Genomic DNA, 20,687 nt, shown 5'->3' with positions numbered 1-20,687 from the left:
TGAGATGCCGTCGTGCGGTCTGCACTGGGTCACGAGACTACATTGATTTGAGCATGGGGAGGCATCGGCATCCTGCTACCAGCTTCCTCAGCTTTGATAGCTGACCCGGTATGGGAAATTGAAACTTACCGTGAACTATACTAGGACTTTCTGTGCCTATTAGTCATTGTATTTATTTGTATATGATACATTATATCAGCATGTTTACTTTGGAAGTTAAGGCGCTTGTCAAATAAATACATGTGTATAAATGTCATTTACCAGCAGCAGTCTCTTAGCTTCACATATATTCTGCGTGCAAATAATCAGGGTTTTTCAAAAAGCTCAAGGACTCTTAGTCCTAGAGGTATAGTTCCTGCCTGCTGTTTGACCATGGGCAGTCACTTTTTTCCTTCCTGTCCCTCTTTCCTCTGCCACCTCTTTTCTGTCTTCTATGTTCTGATTGCAAGATCTTTGGGGCAGGGCCTGTCTTGTAGCGCATGTTTGTATGGAGCTTACCACAAGGGAGTCTCCATCTTGGTAGAGCTTCTAGGCCTTGTTGTAATATAAACATGATGCAGTAATAGTAATAATCTGTACTTCCTTGTGAATATTGTGTATGAGCACACCCAGGGAGTGAGAATCCATTAGAAACCTGACAACAGGTTCTCATGAATCCCTGTGCACAGCCCTGCTTCAGAATATCAAAATGATCTGCAAGTCAGAGCAATTCTTCGATGCTTTGCAGATACACGTGAGCATCTGTGTTCCCCCGGGCCTCCCATATGCATGTTCTTAATAGAGGGAAACCCCTTGCAACTGTGCAGCAAGAAAAATTGGAGTAACTAGGGATTGTATTTTGAGGAGAATGAAAGAACTCTCACTGTATTACTGAGATATTGCTGGTGCTGTTATTTGTTAATATTATTAATATGTAACGAGTGAGAAGATGTGCCAGGTGCTTTATAGGTAATAAAACAAGGTTCCTTTAGATTTACAATCTAAATTGGAAGCTCAATTTATTTAGTTTATCCAAGAGAAGTTAGGAGGTGACTTGATCACAGTCTACATGTACCTGCCCAGGAAAGAGATTTCTGATAGTAGACAGCTGTTTCATCTAGCAGACAAAGACCTAATGAGAACCAGTGGTGGAAAGTGAAGCTAGACTAATTCAGGCTAGAAATAAGATGCAAATTTTTAACACTTTGGCCAGTTAACCACTGGGAAACTTAAGTAGGGATGTTGTGGGTTCTGCATAATTTGAATTCTTTAAATCAAGACTGAGTGTCTTTCTAAGGTCTGCTGTAGCTCAGGCAGGAGTTACAGGCCGGATGCAGAAGTTGCTGGGTGAGGGTCTGTGGCCCATGTTATGCAGGAGGTCAGACTTGATGATCATAAAGGTTCCTTTTGGCCTGAAAATTGATGACTGACTAAACAATGTACAGACAGGGGGATGGAACACATCTAGAAGGACATTGAGAGGACTCAGGGATGCCAGGCTGGATCAGACCAGAAGGTCCCTATACTCTGGTATCCTTTCACCAACAACAGCCAGCACTATCTGCTTTAGAAGGAGGTGCCAGAGACTCCACAGAAGGAAGCTATGGGATAACCTTCTAACTTACAAAATTTTCTCCCAAACCCTAATAGTGAGAGGTTGACTTAAACCCGGATACAGGAAGGTTTATATCTCTTCCAAAACTCTTGCTTATTTTATGGTATTTACTGTGATAAGTCTGGATAATCTTGTTTTCCATATAGCTGTCCGATCCTTTTCTGAATGTTGTCAAACTCTTGGGCTCCAGTATCTTGTGACAATGAGTTCTACACGCTAATTGTGCATCTAGTTTAGAATTACACTCCCCGTCTCCCTCCCAATTTGCATTATTTGCTACTGAATTTCATGCAGTTCATCCATATATTAGCAGTGTCAAGGTGCAAACCCTGCCTCTGGGAGCAAAGATGCTGGGCCCTACTCTGTTATCAGGCCATCTGTCAGTCCCGAAGTGAATTAACTATCCCACTACTTACATCTAAAGCAGGAAGGATCGAAGAGAGCTCCATAATTGTGGGAAATGTGACCTGGTGTGATCAGAGCCCAGGATTGGCAGTCAGGATTTCTGGGTTCTGTTCCTAATTTGCTTCTGGCTATTTGACCTTGTACAGTCCCTCTCTGTATAATGGGACTTATAACACTTACCTGGTCATAAGAGGGGGCGGTGGTTAGGGTGACCAGATGTCCTGATTTTATACGGACAGTCCCAATATATAGGCACCTACAACCCCCCAATCCCTGTCCCAATCTTTCACACTTGCTATCTGGTCATTCTAGCGGCGGCAGGCTTTAATTCTTTGTTATTTTTTTAAGTGCTTTGAGATGAAAAGGGTTGTATAATTGGAAAAGAGAAATCTTTGGGAGTAAAACTTGCCCACCTGTTTTGCAAAACATGCCGTAAAAATTCGGTTGAAAGCAGATCCGTGCATGTGTGTGTCACCGGCTCGCTCATTCCTTGTCAGATAGCATTCAGTAGCCAGAAACCTCTCTAGTTTCGTGTGAGCCAGATTTGGAAATTAATACATTGTTCACCTATTTTTCCTCCACCACGCGCACATACACACTTTGCGTGAGAGATTACAATAAGGCAAAAGAAAGCCCTTGCGTGCCAAGGCAGCTGTGTGTGGAACAGGTGAGGCAGGTATGGGGAAGTGCTCAAGGCCCTGTGCTTACCACAGAGCTCCTTCCCACCTGCAGGTCCCGATCAAACACCTCGACAGGCAGCCGGAGTGGGAAGCCATGATGTAATCTTGGGAACCCACAACAATCGGCTCTTTCATGGCAAGGCGATAACAATCAAAACAGTATGTAAGGGCCTGCCATGCAAGAATACACATGCACATTATACACTGTAGGGAATTGAACGCCGTCGTGAAAAGGGGCTTGTTAAGAATATGTAGCCTACTTTCATAATCAGTTTGTAAAAGAATAGGCCCTTGAAAACAAGGGTTTAGGCTTATAGAAGGCTTTCTGTGCCTTGACCTTGCAAATATGCAGAGATGCCAACTTTTTCTGAAAGTGACCTTGGAATTTCCCAGTGTGGTGCCATACCAATTGGCAGGCAAGATCTGTAGGGTAGAAGGTCCAGCTGCGGGTATGTGCCCCCAAGGAACTGGAGTAGGTTATTTTCCTCTCCCTACAAAGAGCTGCTCCTTGGTGGGGCTTAGAGAAGCAGGATCTACAGCTTTGTTACCTTTTCTTCCTTAAAGTTGCAGCAAAACCTGGTGCTCTCTCTAGGGACCAGCACCACCTTGGAACAGGAGTGCAGGAATGTTAAAAATTGTTTCCATGTTGTGTATAAGTCCATAAGAATGAGCGTCATTGGCTCCCTTGAAAATCCCCCGAGAACCTGTCCCTTCTTGGAGTTTGCGATGATAAAATAATGCATAGCTCTTACCTGTGCTTTTTCATCTATGGATCTCAAAGCACTTTTTGAAGGAGACAAGGATAATGGCCCCCTTTTTACAGTTGGGGAAACTGAGGCACAGAGCTGTGCAGGGAAAATTTCCGAAAGCATCTAAATCCCAACTTCAGAAGTGGTTCAGGCCCTCAGGAGCCCCAGTCCCACTGACCTGCAGTGAGACGTAAATTCCTTATTGCCTGAGTCACTTAGGCACTGCACTGCAGCAGGGCACCTGGGCAGGAAGACGCACACAAGCTGTGCTGGAGTGAGCACGCTAGAGATAGCAATGTGGGTTTTGCGGCACAGGCTAACTGACTGAGTACGGACCCAGGGGTTGGGCTGACCTCATAGACTCATAGACTCTAGGACTGGAAGGGACCTCGAGAGGTCATCGAGTCCAGTCCCCTGCCCTCATGGCAGGACCAAATACTGTCTAGACCATCCCTAATAGACATTTATCTAACCTACTCTTAAATATCTCCAGAGATGGAGATTCCACAACTTCCCTAGGCAATCTATTCCAGTGTTTAACTACCCTGACAGTTAGGAACTTTTTCCTAATGTCCAACCTAAATCTCCCTTGCTGCAGTTTAAGCCCATTGCTTCTTGTGTACTTGGGCGACTAGCCTGTGCCATCTCCCGTGCTGCAATGTCCACGTTGCTCTTTTGAGAATGCTAGCATGGATCTGACTACCTGGGCTAAGAGGCACCTGCCCAGCTTCAGCGTAGACACATTGAAAATTTTACCTGAAATGACTTGGTCAAGGTCACCCATCAGCCAGTGGCAGAGCTAGGAATAGAACCCAGGTCTCGTGAGTCCCTGTCTAGTGCTCTACCCGCTAGGCAACACGTCCACCATGCTCCTTTTTAAACTCACATGAGTTTGTGCATTGAACAGTTGTCTTGCCATCCGTGAAATGGCTTTATGATGGTGGAGACAAATGGCCCTGTCTGGTTGGATCTCGTTCATGTCACGTCTGCTTCTGATACCCAAAAAGTAAATTACATCACCATAATTCCTGATGTTTGTAGTGGCACAGGAGGCACTCATGGCTGTGTATTTCAGGCTGATTACTGTCTTGCTCAGAGGGTTATACTCAGTTATCCCCCTGTCACCTGCCTCTAGCTGTCCCCTCCACCCTGGCATACTATAGCCACCCAGAAATGCACTTGGTTCAGACTGCTAGTACATCTGCTTTACAATGTGTTCTCTTTGCAATAGAAGGAAGCCTTCCAAGTGTCTCCACCTATTTCCTTCATAAGGAACCCTTTGTTTTCCTGATACACAATGCAGCTTTATTTGGTTCAGTCTCTTTCCTTCCAACTGTTTCCCAGCAAACTCTTCACAGAGGTAGGGAGAAAATACGAGGTGTATATGGGGACTTGTACTGGGAAGGTCAGGCATTGGACTAGAAACTTCTTCACCTCAGCACACAAACAGCACAGGAGACTACACCCTCTTATACAAAGGTGACCTCTGAGCAGTGCATGGCCGTATCCTTTCTGTGCTGTGAACCAAGGCGAAGCAAGCAAGACTCCATATGCTGTTAATGAAGTATTCGCACCCAGGTACAAATAGCAGTGTCTGGGAGACACTCAAGGCCTGAAAGAGGATTCGAGGCCGTGGCCACGGTATTATGGAGGTGACGAGAGGCACTAACATTCACTGTGGTGGCAAGAGACCGAGAATGGGAGGGATGGATGGGGAAGCAAGGTGACCTGTGGATGAGCAGCAAGGGAACCTAGCAGAATGTAGGATGTCCTCTACCTGAATCCAGACCCTAAGTGGCTGAGCCAGAAGGGAATAGAAAACAGAAGGAACCTGCCTTTGGAATTCAGGAATTCCCGGGTTCTAATACCTGTCCCTTCAATAGCCCCTCAGGGTCCCTATTGTCCGTTAGATGGGATAACACTCATCTCCCTCCCACTGTCATCTGCAGGTTAATCAGGAACTGGATTTCCAGCCAGAGGTTCCCCTTTTTTTACAGCTTTAAACTACATCTGAACCCCAAACCCAGCAAGCCTTCTCCAGTTTGATCTCTGCAGCCTGCTGCCTTCAGTGCAAGCGTGTCACTCCTGTCACCTGCTGGCTTGTGTCTGAGCATAGTGCTGGCCCTTGTCCCTTACAGGGCAGTAACCACTAAAGCCCTGCCCTGTGGTACCAGTGGAGCCTGCCACTACTGGGCGCAGACAGAGAGTGCATGTGAGAGTCTAGAGAGCGTGGACAGAAGAGGAACCCGAAGGGGGCAGTACGGGGAGTCCCACCTGGAATCATTTGCGTAGTTTGACTTCTGTGTTTGGGGTGGCAGCCCAGTCAGGCCAATGGGGCTGTGCCTGGAGAAGCAAATTCCATGTCCGCCCGAGGCTTGCAGTTTGGGGGGAGGGGGCAATGCTCCCCCCATCCACCACCAAATTACTCCCGTGCCTGGAATGGAAGGAAAGGGGAAAGTAGCCATAGCGAGGAGCAAAGCATGTAAACGTTCAGAGTCTTATCCTCTTGGGGAAAGAAGAGCATCTAGATGCATTTCCACCTAGAATATACTTGGAATAAACGTTGGGGGTTTGTGTCAGGTCCTCTTGCTTCAGCTTTAGGCTTCTCTTAGCTATAACGGAGAAATCTTTTGGCTTGGCTAAATTTCCCTTTCCCACATCTGCCCCCGCATCTCCGTCCCGCTCTGCCCCTATCACAGCTTTCTCACAGTCTCTCCTTGTTTTAAGGCAGCCCGGTAGTGGTGCTGTGGGGCGGCGGGGAGAGAGAGCTCGGGGAGGGGGGGTTCTTTTTGTACAGACCCCTTGGTTCACACTTCCCTCTCCCACCCATTAATTTGTTGTGGTCGGAGCCAGTAATAGCTGCTTTGTGCTAAGGCAAGGGAGGGAGGGGGGAAAAGCCCAGCACGCAGACAGCGACTCCACTGTTTTCTATAAGGATGTTTTCCCTGCCCTCCCCCCCACCCCCACCCACACACTTGAATAATGTTTTTGATTGTAATGGTCTGTCCTGGTTAAGGACACCCACGGTCTGTCTCTCTCTCTTGCTCTTCTGTAAACCATGTTAGAAGTTTTATTTTACTAATAGGAACACAAGTGTTTAAAGCAGCAAAGGGAGCTTTCAGCCACTGGCGAAAGAATGAAACCAGCCCTTGTGGGCCTGCATTTCAGGTCTGGTCAGGAGCTGGGCAGTGCAGGCAAGGCCTTTGCTAGGACTCTGTGCCTCAGCTGTTTGCTAGAGCTGAAGTCTCTCTCCAAACTCGGTGATGTCTGTCTGTGGGTTATGGACCTCAGGAATGGCTGCTCTGTGATTGCTACCCAGTGATCACTGTGACTACCTGGTCTCTGTGGCTCAGATTCACTCTGGCATGACTCCATGGACTTCAGTGGAATTGCTCCCATGGTACCAGTGTTATTTGGCCCCCTGTGTCTCCTTGGAAACTGAAGTCATGCAAAACTTGATACACATTGGGAGAAAATCCTTAGTTTCGTTGACATTCTAATCTGACCGTCGGTGCGGAGGTGGGACCCCTTTTATTCTTGTGACACGGGGATGTGGCACTGTCATGACGTGTTGCGCTGCTGCAGCACAACGGCTGGTGAATCAGTCTCATCCTGCTGCTACGCACGGCCATAACCGCACTGTGCCGAGGTGGGAATTGGAAAGGTGGCCTATGGATCAACATTGCGAAAGTGGTGACCTGGGCATCATCATCTTGCCCACCTCCATGCACTTCAGTGGAGTTGAGCTTGCAGGGCCAGTATCTAGTTGGGTGCCCTGTGTTTATCCTGAAACCAGAGTTATGGAAAACTTTATACCTCTTGGGAGAAATCCTAGCTCCATTGATGTCAGTAGAAACTTTGCCATGTCCTTTAGTGGGGACAAGATTGCGCCTCGTGTGTATATAGCCATGTAGCATCTTCTCCCATGCTGCCCCATATGTGTGGGATGTGCTCACCGTGCAAAACCACCTCACTGTTCTCCTTAAAATGTCTTCTTTAAAACTCTCCTCGGCCATCATGCGTACAAAAAGCTTGACAGTGGTTTGGCAGCTGGTGTGCTGTGGTTGGTATCCTCTCACTGTTTCTTGTGCTCCATCAACTTGTTTATAGTCTTACACTCAGGTTGTAAGTTCTTTAGGGCAAGTATAATAGTATCCGTTAGCTGTTTGCACAGCACGAAGCACAACAGGGCCCGGCCTCTACACATGATTTTAAAACCGCTAATAACAATGATCTAATATATATAATACATATCAAAGCGAGGCTTGAGCCTGGGACCTTCAGTGCTGTCAGCCTCTGCCATTATTGCAAAAGGAGTTACTCTGCCAGTTGGCATCTGCAGTAGACTTTCATCTCCTGATGCACACCAGGGAGAGACAGGCCCGCTTCGTCCTGCTGTGCTTTCTATTTGGGCAAGTTGGCTTCTCTGCCTGTAAACGGTTCCGATCATGCTGAGCATCTCAGCCTCGCTGCCGTGTTGTGGAGCTAAATGAATGGATGCTCGTGAAACTAGCCAGTGTCCTCCCATGAAAGATGGTGTAGAAATTCAATAGTATGTTTCACCCAGAGTAAATTCCCAATGGTCAATGCTGGATGGCAGAGGCCCTGGAGGTTTTTTGCTTTCCTCTGCAGCGTGGGGCATGGGTCACTTGCTGGAGAATTCTCTGCACCTTGAAGTCTTTAAACCACAATTTGAGGACTTCAATAACTCAGACATAGGTAAGGGGTTTGTTACAGGAGTGGATGGGTGAGATTCTGTGGCCTGCATTGTGCAGGAGGTCGGACTAGATGGTCATAATGGTCCCTTCTGACATTAATTCTGTGAGAGACACTGATTTCTTACCTCCCCACCGACCATAGGCAAAAAAGGTGAATTTGTCATTTTTCCAGAGGGGGAAAGAAAATACAAAACAAAAAACCAACGTGCCCAATGTGTTGATGCTGACTAGTGAGTTCTGCCCTTGATTTGCAGCCTGGATTGCTAAATTCAGAATTGTATGCGAGAGAGGGAAGGAAGCAGTATTGAAATACACGAGCTCTGGTTGAGATGAAACCTGAGGCACTTTGGTAGAAACATAAAGGTGCCAGGGTTCTAGACTGGCTCAGCAGAAGGTGCTGCGGATTAGGACTGAGCTGCATTGCAGAGCTGAATGAGGTCCCAGGGCTGGCTTAGGAAGCAGCATTGCAGGTGAGAGGGTGTGATGCTAGAGAGTGGGTGGAGGAGGGTTACTGTAGGGCAGCATTGAGGCTTCTTGGCAGAGCTGCAGAAGGAGAAAAGCTTGCACAGCCTTTGCCCAGACTATGCCCTCCAGGGTACTTAGTTCCTCATGTTCGTGAGCATCAAACCCAATTGTCAAATGCGTGTGGGGGGGAAACAAGTGAAGTTTTTGTTTCCTTTTCGTGGGTAGTTGGTGGAAACCTCACATGAAAGAGGTTGCAAAGGGATGAAAATAGTGTTCCCAGACTTGTCAAATTGGGATCCAGTAGGTGAATAATGGTGCACGTGAGCCCACGGTTTTGTAACAGCCGTCTCAGCACAGCCATGCCAAGATTTTTGTGTAACCAGCGGGGCAGGGGAGGCAGCATGCATCTGAAGCTATCCTGAAACTCTCAGATTCTTAATGCAGACCAAGGCTCCATCCTGGCTGATTCTCCTTCCCGCCTCCTGGACATGTCTGACAGGTTTATTTGTTTACTTTACAGGACCTCTGGGGTTTGTTTACATAGGTATATTTTTGTTTATTGTCCCTTGACAGTTCCTGGTTGGGGGGGCATCTAAAGGGGCTGCTCTCTGAGCTGTCAATGGTTTTAAAACTGGGATGCAAAAGTGACTGGGCACCAAACCATAGCTACTGTATTAACAGTGCTTAAAAAAATCCATCCTCCCTCTTTAAATATGGAAATCTGATTTCCATTTTTAGTTATTTTTCAGAAGATCCCTATGCTGCACCAATGACAAATCCATGGAGGAACATGCAGAAAGCCACGTGAAGTAGCCACATAAGTTTATCTGCAGAAAAAGCAACGTTCTGCCCTTGTGACATTGTTGTGACCTGGCGATCTTTGTGTCGTGACATCACACCAGTGGCTACATTGCAATGTTGCTATGTTCAGACAGGATTGCTGCGGTGGCAGTGGGAGACGGGTTTTTGATTCCTTGCAGGCTATTGGATGGACCGGTGGGAACATGAGGCTATCATGGGGAATTTAGGGGGAGTGGTGAGACTCAACCCATTATTATTTCCTGCATCTGTGAGGGTGCCTAGGATAATGGACAAGGGTTATCTCTGAGTGAGTCCTCCCAGATTCCTGAGTCTAATGAAGAGGTTCTGGCACCGTGGTGGACGACTATGGGAAGAACAACCTACTCATGTCTACCTGGAGCATCTAAGACTAATTTCTGGCTCACAATTTGCTGCAATGTGGCAACCTTCCATTTTTAGATGCCTGCACAACTAACTCTGGTACTCTTAAAACACAGGGTATTTCTAGCACCTCACCTGCCCTGAGTCAAGGATGGAAATCCCCCGCTTGCTTGGGAGGACAAGACATTTCTCAAGCAGGCTGGGATCTTTAAATGTTTGCAAAGGGATCTGAGGTCATAGGCGCACCTGCTTGTGTTGAGGGTGTTCATTGGCTCTTCCTTGAAAAAGTGCAAGTGGGTTCGATTTAGGTTTTTATGCCTTGCCCATCTCCCTGGTTTCTGAGCTCCCATTTCCCTTTACACATAAGATGTAGGGCAAGATTTTCAAAAGTGACATCGGCACTAGGGATTTGTTTACATGACCAGCTAGTGTGCAGCAAGCCAGGGCATAAATCTGCAGTGCACTAACCTGCTGGCACAAACTGGCCACGTGCTTCCTGCTATCGTGCACTAAAAGCACTTGGTGTCTCCCTGAAAGTCATAGGACACAGGCACAAAGTCACTTTGTAAAATGGGTCACAGGCTCCAAAGTCACATAGGCAATTCTGCAAACCTTACCCATAATCCTTAACTAAATTTCAAAGCCCATGTGTCCGCTAGGAGTACTGGAGGTGAGAGTGGCCGCGCTCTCACCGCTGCTAGTATTACTAAGAGGTCTTGAGGAAGTCCGCTGATTCCTCTGTCTCTCAGCTGCCTCACGTGTGGGAGGTTTGGGAGAGCTGTGCTCAGATGCTCAGAATCTCTTAGGATCAGATTCCAACGGAGGACGTATTCCACCCATCGCCACTATCAGCAGGCTAACACTGTGGTAAACCCTGCCTCCCAGCCATCCCCCATGACTTGCATGTGTACAGTTTACATCTCAGCTCACAGCATAGTGAGGAATCTTTGCTCTCTGAATACACGTCCCTCATTTGATCTGAGGTGCTTGGAATTCCATGCTAACAAACCTTGTGAGGTAGGGAGGTGAGTGTCATTTGACCCGCTTTACAGAGAGGGGAAACTGAGGCAGTGCGAGGTTAACTCAAAGTATTAAAGCCAGGAATTGAACCCAGGAGTCCTGACTCCCCATCGTCTGTCAAAACCCACCATCTTCTGTGCAGTTTTAGGAGTGAATGAACTGGCTGTCTTTCAACTTTACCCTCCCCCTAAAAGAGAGGCCGCCATGGCCCTTCACTTGCGTGAAAATGTTCAACCCACGGGCCCGTTGCACTGTATAGGAGCCTCTCTCTGCATGCAAGGTGCTGTTGACATGGCTGACGGCTGTCAGAAGTGGCAGAGGTGTCATTTGCTGGTTTAGTGGAGAGGCAGGGTGATCCAGTGGTTAGGGTGCCGGCCTGGGACTGGAGAGAGCTGGGCTCAGATCCAGATTTGCCAGAGATATCCTCTGTGATCTGGGGCAAGTCACTTTGCCTCTCTGCCTCCGTCGCTCTCTAGAAAATAGGGATGATAGCCCTGCCGTCCCTCACAGGGATGTTGAGGATGAGCACGTTAAATAATGTGGCGGCTCAGATATTATGATAACGTGAGCTCCAGAAGTACTTAACATAAAAAATAAATGTAGCGTAGCAATCTGGGAGTCTGACTAGCGGAGAGATCCTGGGTGAGTCACTTCTCTGTGTACCTGTGTCCTCATCTGCAGAGTAAGGATTAATATGCACAGGGCTGGGGGTGCTGAGTGTCGCAAAGTGTTTTGAGACACTGCAGTGGGAGATGCGGGAGGAAGGCGAAGTGTGTGCTATCAGTGACTCTTTATTCTGCTTGGTTGATTAACACCGTGAGGTAAATTCTCTGCAGGTCTAGAAGCAGCTAATTCCCCCCTCTCCTGCCCCCAAATCCTTTAAAGCTACTGTCCGTGAGCTTTGCCTGGAGCCATTTCTGTTGAAGGTGGGCTCAGCACCACCCTTCCAGCTGTGCTGTCAGGGCCACTGCGTTCATTCCCTAGGAGGAGGGTGTTTTCGGTTGGCTTGACAGATCTGATAACATGCAGGATGCCTCCTATCCCCACCACCCCAACACACCCCAGCTTGGCTTGGCACCGCACGTGGGACTGGTCTCTGGTACTGGATCGGTTCTGTTCTGCCATCAGCAGACCTGAGTCTCAGCCGTTGAAACCTACAGTGAATCTGCAAGAACCTCAAGAGAGGAGAACCCCTCCCCGCCCAACTCTGCCCTTGCTTTCCAGTTTCCTACAGTGGTAAAAGTCCAAGAAAACACAAATGGGACCATGTACATTAATGGAGTCCTGAGAGTTTGCCTCCTCTTCCCCTGTAATGCTAATCACCCTCCTTATAACGCTACTTTTTTTCGCCACTTGTCAAAGCTGGGTTCCACATAGGCTGATTTTTTTAAATGACTTTATTACCGAGTGTGCTCGTCCCCATTCCCAGCCTGCCTCCCACCCACCCCCCATCCATGTGCCCTCTGCTCCAAATGAGGCACCTGCTGTTCTCATTGCCATGCTAGCTGGTAGCTGCTGAGGGTGGCCTAGGAAGGAGTTTGTGCTTGTCTAGGCCTGGCATGGTGGGATCCGTTCCTCAATGCCTAGCCATCAGAACAGCTTCTCCCCACGCAAGCCAGCCTGCTTGCACGCTTCAAAATCCTGCCTCTTTGCAGAGGAAGGGCTGTGGTTAGCACTGTCATGAAATCAGAGGCCAAGAAGCAAAACCACAATCACTTTCCCCACTAGCTCAGTCGTTAGGAGCCAGCCACTGGGGCTGCACAGGATGCTTTCCTGCTGATGTTAACTACTAGATGCTGGAGCAGCACGGAAGCTGGGAGTGTTCACTTCTGCAGCCACCCAGGACAGAGTGGGTACCAGAAAGTAACTCATCGACCTGTCTGTGCCTGTCTCTCAGTGTTGGTTCCCCAGTGCTGCGCTTTGGGCACCTGTTCCCATGGCTGAAGTGTAGTGGGGCTGTCTCCAGAACTGCAAGGAGTGGAACCGGGGGGCCGGGATAGGGGTGAAAGCAGCAGCCCTGAGGCAGCTGGAGGTCTGGAACCACAGCTGCTAACACATGACTCCTGAAACCTGCATGGTGAGTTGCAGACTCAGATGCCAGTTCTGTTTCATCTGACCGCCTGCAGGCGTTAGACCGGTCTGTGCCTTGGCCATTATTTAACATCTCAGCTGCAGGATCGTGCATCTGGGATACTAGAGCATCAGTGGCCAAATTCTCATTTTGGGGTGGATGCTGCAGGCTTTCTAGTGCTGCATGCTTCTCCCCTCTGGGTGATCCCAGGCTCTGAATGTGATCAGAGTTTCTTTAAAAGTTCTATACATTTTTTAAGCCTGGAGGTTAAAAACACACGACCCTACAGCTAGTACAGGAGGAGATAAAAGCAAACAACAGAGTGACTGTGCAATCCTGCAGACAATGGGGGAGATGAACAGTAAATGAGGGGATTAACCTCGGCATTATCTGATGTAGGCTGAGACCCTAGCTTGTTTGACTGACCTCCCATCACGGCAGAGGCATCTCAGAGAGGAGGAAACTGGTCCCTTTCAGAGAGCTAGCAAACAGGGCTGCCTCTGAAGACTTATGGGGATCCCTGTTCACACCCGTAGGTGTAGCCCAGTGTGTCCTTTCATTCCTCCTCGTATGGCACCAGCTGGGAGGAGTGGGGAATCCATTTTGGTGGTAACTGGGATGGTCCCTGGATCCCAGGGCTGTTCTACCTTGGCTGTCCGAGCTCCCGGAGCACGTTGTGTATTGGAAGGTCAGTTGTCTGAGAATAGGCAGCTCTCAGTGGAGCCTGGCTTGCAAAGTGAAGCAGTGAGGGAGAAGATATTTGTACTGCATGGGGCTCCTTTGCACTTTTTCTCCACTCTTGTTAACTTCCCACAACGTAAACCAAATCCTTGTGGCTCCGCATCTCCCCCAGGGACTCCCTTCAGCACCCTCCACCCCCCGCCCGCATCTTTGCCATTCCTTAATTAGTCAGTGGGTCACTCATGAACAACTTGGGGGGCTCCCTGTTCAACGGCCAGGTCTGATCAAGGGTTCGGAGGACAAGGCTGGGAGTCTGAAAGTCTTGGGTTTTGACTGTCTGGTTGTGTCCTTGGGCAGATCTTTTCATCTCATTCTCCATTGCTTCCGGGGGTTGACAGATGGACACAGAGCACTTTGAAGATAAAACTCGCTCTAGAAATGCCTTGTGTTAACATGATTCGATTAGTCCCCAAGGGCTGGAAGCACTTACACTAGAGAGATTTACTTAATAACTTCTTTTGTAAGGCCTATCCTGCCTGGCCCTTCTCCTCCCAGAGGAATGATATATAACATGTTTGCTTTTATTTCGGTAGGAATTTAGCAATTGGGATTGGAATTCAGAATTTCCCAGAAGGCCTTGCTGTCAGCCTTCCTTTGCGTGGAGCCGGATTTTCAACATGGAGAGCATTTTGGTAAGTAGTGCTCCTCCTAAAACGTTCTTCAAGCTTTGAAACGTGTCCGTCAAGCCATCTCCCAGTTGCTGTTTCTGCGTGGTTGCCAATAATGCGCTGCTTTCTATGCAGTGCCCTGTTACTAGCTCCAATTCAGGACTCATCAGGGGCGTGGCTGTGTTTGGGGAAAAGCTGTTTCATTTTGAAGCTTTCTCCAGCCTTTATGTACTGGGTGGCAGCTATGAGAACAGTGAAGGAGACAGGATCTCACCAGTCCCGCGTTACTACGTTCAGCAGCTGATGTTTTCGCAGTGATCAGACGTTGTGGGGCAAGCCACGGGTGCAGCTCGCATTCGTTCCAACTTTATAGAAGAAAAACAATGGCTCGTCTGTTCTGTCTCATGTGGCCACACCGCCGCGGTAGAATGGGCAAGATTTGAACTGTGATCCTCAGTAGCAGCGGTTGCACGTGTCTTGTGATGGGGTGGAATCCGTGGGCTAGATGAAGATAAAATAGATGAACAAAAGAGAGTGCGATGCTTAAATCGTGTTTCTCCTGCCTGCAGAGTCACCTCTCCCGTGGGCCGACCCCCTGGTGTCTGCTCTTCTGCATCACATTTCTAAGGGCGTTCAGAGAAGGATACAAATTGGTCCACCAAGCAGAGCCTATGCCACAACTCTGACTTCCCTTGTTGCTTCAACACATTTACAGAAATTTAACTTCTGACCTTAACGTTACCTTCCCTTCACTGTTTGGCCTGGCAGGACAATCCTTTCTTGCCTGCTTTAAGGCCTGGGAATGCTAAAAATACAACCATGTTTTCTCTAACCAGTTTTTGATGCTCTTATGTGATCGGCTTGTGCCAAACACGTTTTTTCACACTGCTCCCATATGTTGCCCACGTAGGTGCATGTAGCCACACCTATCCCGCTGCCCAATTGTGTTCATCTCAGTGCATTCTGGGAAATTCTAGGCAGCTATCCCAGTAGTGTCACGACAGAGGACAGCACCTGAAGGACATCAGCACAAAGCAGCATGAGTGGCACAGGGATAGTATATTTTGGGGTGTCTGACCAGACAGAGAGCTGGGAGGAAGGAATTCGACTGGCAAGGTTAGGAGGTCTGTGGGCTGCAAAGAAACCAGGGTGTTGGATCAGTTACAGGAGGACAGTCTAGGCTACCAGCAAAGGCAACACGTGGTTAGCATCCACGGCTAAGGACAGAACATTAGTTGTCATATTGTGTTTAGAGCCATGCCACCGACTGGCTACACGGTCAGCAAAACCCTGTAGCACAGATAGGACTTAAGGAGAGAAAATGGACATGTTCTGAAGGGATCCCCACTCCAACAGTGGACCAGTGCTTAGCTGATTCACAGGACCCTCTGTGCGGAGGGTAGCCATAAACTGGGGGAGGCGGAGAGGCCCATTGGGGGAAAAACTAGAGGATTGTTTGCTTGCATAGAGCCAGGTGTTCCCAAGTCTGTCTGCAGCCTTTTGTCACCTTCCAAATTAAAGAAGGGGACCTGTCTTCTGCTGTGTTTGCTCAGGAAGGGCTCAGATGCTCTCATTTGTTTTGCAAGGTCTAGTAAACATCTCTTTTTCTTCACACAGGTTCGGGGGTGGGAAAGCAGGTTTGCCTCCACTCTGCACCCTCAAAAGCAGGGCAGCCTAATGCTAATCAGAACCTGCCAGGTACATTCTGCATTTACAGACTTTGTACCTCTATTTAATGGGACGTATCCATGTCCTGAGTGGGCCGATTGGGACCTCGGGGTCCAACAAACACCTGCGCTATGTTGGGTACGAAAAGCGGTAAAGGAAGGATTTCCTGTGTCCCTTCAGGGCTTTTGATCTTGGTTCTCTTACAGGTACGGACAGCTAAGTGGCATGGTGGAGCCTTTAGCTGGTGTCTTCGGTGCCTTTGCAATGGTGCTGGCAGAACCTCTCCTCCCCTATGCTTTGGGCTTTGCTGCCGGTGCTATGGTCTATGTGGTCATGGATGACATCATCCCAGAAGCACAAACCAGGTGAGGGAAATTGCTCTGCACCCTAGCTGCCAACACCCTGAAGCCATGTTCACTGGCTGGCCTTTTGTTTGTGACTAAATTCTCTTTCCTTCCTCGTCCCGTGAAAGGGAATGTTGTAGTGCAAAGGAACTCTTTGGGGTCTCATCCACGAGGAGAGGGCACACGCCACTTTACAAGCTAGCACTGTTAATAGCATTTCAGCCATTTGCCAACCACGGTCACACCTCAGAGACATGTTCTTAAAAACTGGTTCCACCCACTCCCTGGCTTATATCATGTGGCACATCCGCGTGAAAGCCCATTTCCAACAAGCAACAGGATGCAGAGCCATAATGAACTGTAAGGAGGTTGACCGTTCTCCGTATTTTTGCTCCAGATGGGCAGACTTTTGCTGCTGTTGTCATTTCAGACTGTGAATGTTCTTGGAAAAGTTATTGTTTTTAATGCATTTGCTTTGCTGAAGGAATTATCAGGTTGGCAAGTCACTGAACCAGTGTGAGATGTAGCAGGAGTGGCTCTTTTGGAGCTGTCCCTCAATGCATGTGGCTTGAAACTGTTATCACTGAACTGTTATATCGTAATAACGCTGTGCCCAAACCTGGTTGGACCCTATGGTTCTAAGTGCTGTATGAAAATACTAGGAAGGACTGTCCTGGCCCTGAAGAGTTTACAGTCTAAAAGACAACAGGTGGGTGAGAGAAACAAATAGGGTGGGGATGGGAGAGACGTGGTAACAAGTAAATACAGAGGGAGGTGCACAATGCTTAACCAATCCATAGCAGTGATTACAGCTGTCAAGCTACTAGCAATAAGGGGTGTCAGCTCCCCACCTTTATCTTAGGAAGTAGGTGCAAATAATGGAGGAAAGAATGAGTCTGTCCCTCCCTGACTCCATTTATTGCCTCAGTGAGACTTTAGAGGAGAAAATTGCATTTGAGATCTGTGGTTAAGATTCTCAAAGCCACCTAGGAGAGTCAGACATGTCCCCCATTCATTTGAATGGAATTGCATGTCTGAATCCCCAAGATGGCTCAGCCTGTCTCTCAGAGGTGATTCAATGGCAAAGTGAGCTTAAGCTTAGTTGCCAGGGTGCGAGAGCTCTCAGGGGCTGCAGAATGAAAGGGAAGCACCCTTGACTCAATCTCCCAAAGGAACAGCTTGGGTGAGTCTTATTTTGACTGGAGGGAAGGGTCAGCATGATGTAAGGCCTTCAAAGAGATGGAGGAATAAAGATGATTTTGGAAGATTCCCTTCATTTCATAGGTGAGAAGTGCTGTCAGCCTGAAAGGACATTCTGAAACATGACACTCACTCCCTCTCCTTTCCTCCTTGCAGTGGCAATGGGAAGCTGGCTTCCTGGACCTCGATCTTAGGGTTTGTGGTGATGATGTCCCTGGATGTTGGACTTGGATAAGGGCAGATTTACTGTTGGCCAACGGGAGATGACGTCCGAGCAATTTGCATGGCAGCAGTTGGAACTGGAAACTTTTCTTCTTCTAAGATTTTTTTTTATATATATATTGATTAGGTTTGGTGTTGATTATCTATGATTTTATATATATATATATATTTTGCTGTAACATAACGTTGATTGTTTTCAAAGCACAAAAATTGGTGGCTCCTTGCAGGTCCTGGGTTTCCTTTGCCACCAAGTTCTTTCTCTTCTCTACTGGGTCATCGATAAGACATATATCAGCCAGGCTGCCGTTTGTGGTTTACTTTTCCTCTGATTTTTGGGCATTTCCATAATGGTCAAAACTCTTTTGGTTTTGACCATACTTGTTCTGTGTGCAGTAAGAGAGTCACAGTCAAATGTCTAAGGAGTCTCCTGATTAAATAGAAGAACAATTGATGGGTAAGTTTGTGTAGTGTCTGAACTTCTGAACTCTCTCTTGGAAGTATGGAAGTGCCAGCACTAAGATGGGAACCTTCACAAATAGGTGTGTCTAATACATACTGCTGAAGCTTGAGAAATTTTCAGTGGCATCAGCTATTTTGATGGATACAAATAATATGAACCAACAAAAAAAGAAGCCTTGTGCGAATCATGTCAAGATATAGAAGCTGAGAAGATACCAGTTTTCCCTGCAGGATATGTCTTTTTAATGGGGCCTTACTCCAGTATAGTCAAAGGGGCAATTCTTTGCCTCTTCAAAAAATTAAAAGAAGACATCTGTTTTCTAATGTGCAATCTTTTAGGATGCAAACTGGTTATATAGATTTGTTCGTAAGGTGCTATGTGACTCTGTTGTATAGCAGGGTTCATTATCCGCTTGGGCCTATGGTTTTGTTTCATAAATTGCTGTGTTATGATTGCTGTTTTAAATCCGAGTGAAAATCTCCATGAAGTATTGAGTTATGCTTTTCCCAGAATTTGGCCTGTTAGCGTGGTCCCCCAGTGAAGGAGTCCATGTTAGCTTTTGAAGGATAAATCTAGTCCTCATGACATCTCTCATTTCCCCTAGCACTCATCCGATTAATTCATTGCCCAACACGGACACTCAGCCATGCACCACCTTGGCGTTCTTTCTCCCACTTTCCAAGTGTGTGTTTGGCTAACAATGGTTCCCAAACATGCCAAATCTCTTGTTTTAACAGATCAGGAGCAAGCCCTGCTCCTCTTAGTTGGACACGCACTCACACAGTGAGCATGATGGAATTTGACTTTTTCACACTAAGCTGAATAATGAAAAGCAGAAGTCAAGATAATGACGGAGATCACGCATCCCGGTTCACTTTCTAGTCAGGCTGTGCTCCCCCATCAAAATGGGGTTTGATTAGACACTTGGGCAGGCACAGTAAATAGCTGGATTGGCTGGCTGATATCTAGGCAGCTCACGCCCTCCAGGCTTATGTTTGTAATATGTATGCCACAGAGATTCACTCATGAGAGTCATGGGCCATGTACACCAGAGACAGTCTCCCAGTAAACGATAAGTAGATCCTCCTAGAGAGGCTGTAGGAATGCAGCCAAGAGGACTAGACACTAATGAACTAAGTTAAAACCATGGAATTGTGGTTCGGTTCAGCTTGTTGGCTGGATTTTGTCTGTATTTATTTGTATGTCGTTCTGAATAATATAAAAATGCTGGTTGCCAATGGACCTGACCTTTTTACTGTGATTAGTTTCAATAAATGGGAAATTCAGAGTCTTTGCTGACTTATTTTGCTGCAGTTGATACTTCCATTTTCTTCTCCTCCCTGCATTTTATTACATTCCTTCCTTTTAATTCGATTAGGTTTGCCTGAGGTCTTTATTCTGAGATAGTCCAAAAATAATGCACTTGATGCTGCAACAAAACACCTTCTTCCCCCCTCCCACCATCACCAAAGAGTAACCTCTTCAAAGAGAAGTCCTATCAGCTGGCATCAATATTTAGATTCATACTGCAGGGAGTTGATTCTTCGTTGGATTTGCCATGCCAGATCAGATCACTGATCCATCAAGTCCTGCATCTGACACTTGTCAGCTCCTGAGGCTTTGGAGAAATAATAGGAAGTGTCCTAGAGAGTAGGAGTGAAATCCTGGCCCCAATTGGGGTGAAAGTGAGTTTTTTGCCATGGAGTTCAGTGGAACCAGGATGTCATCTTTGGTATCCATACAACAAAGTCCGCCATCCCAGGGAGTATCAATTGGCAATTTGGTTGGCAGTCTTGGCAGAGGCCAAGGATGGAGTGGGAACAGAAGGTGCTCTCTGTTCTAGACCCTGGAATTGATCCCGCCAAAAGAAGATTGAGGCACACATGTGGGGAAGTTCCTGCCATCGATGTGCGTTCTTAACCTGTCCTGTGGACCTCAGAGCAGCAAAGGAGCTGAAAGCGTGACCCATGAGAATTGCTACTTCCGTGTGGTCACCTCAGAGGGCTTTGACCAAAAGTAGGGGGAAGTACCAATATCCCTGTGGAACAGACAGGTCAGCTTCAGCACAGAGGTGACTTTCCCAAGGCCCCATAGTGAGAGAGAGAGAGAGAGAGAGAGAGAGAGAACAAAGGCTGCTTATGTCAGTTCTGTACCCTGTCCATAAAACCATGTAGTCTTTACAGAGGTAAGCCCTGATCCTCAACCCATGATTTCAATGGGAGTGGCTGGTGCTCAGCATCTTTGAAAATCAAGCTGATAGACAACTGGTTGGACTGCCAACATTATTCAAAGTCTGTCAGGACTTTGGCTTTTCATTTTAAACCAGGAGCCTGGATGTAAAGGGTAGACGCCTTTGGGTTGGTGGGTATTGTTTGGAGTGTCCCCAGGTCAGGATTTTGCAGTGGCGTTTTTGTAAGCAGCGTGTTCTGATTTGAGTTTGGCGTGTGGTGTGACTTGGTACAACTCCCTCCCCCCTGTTATTTATTTAGAGAAAACCTTGCCCTCAGATGGCTGGGAGATGACATTGCATAATGCTTTTAATCCTGCATTAGATGTAGCC

The 20,687-nt window shown here is 47.5% G+C and overlaps 1 protein-coding gene across 4 annotated transcripts in view; it reads left to right on the top strand.

Annotated features, from left to right (window-relative positions):
* SLC39A11 (solute carrier family 39 member 11) overlaps positions 1-19,418 on the top strand; it is a 262,946-nt gene extending 243,528 nt beyond the window's left edge. For all 4 annotated transcript variants that reach the window (XM_050920823.1, XM_050920826.1, XM_050920822.1 and 1 more), the window contains 3 exons: positions 14,159-14,257; positions 16,108-16,266; positions 17,602-19,418. In XM_050920823.1, the coding sequence (XP_050776780.1) occupies positions 14,159-14,257; positions 16,108-16,266; positions 17,602-17,680 (337 nt within the window). In that variant the 3' untranslated portion in view covers positions 17,681-19,418. The remainder of the gene's footprint in view (positions 1-14,158; positions 14,258-16,107; positions 16,267-17,601) is intronic.
* The last annotated feature ends 1,269 nt before the right edge of the window (positions 19,419-20,687 follow it).

This window comes from Gopherus flavomarginatus, chromosome 12 (genome assembly GCF_025201925.1).
Source record: "Gopherus flavomarginatus isolate rGopFla2 chromosome 12, rGopFla2.mat.asm, whole genome shotgun sequence".
Taxonomy (NCBI): Eukaryota; Metazoa; Chordata; order Testudines; family Testudinidae; genus Gopherus; species Gopherus flavomarginatus.
Note: the sequence above shows the minus strand (reverse complement) of the source record. Positions and strands in the feature narration are given on the sequence as shown.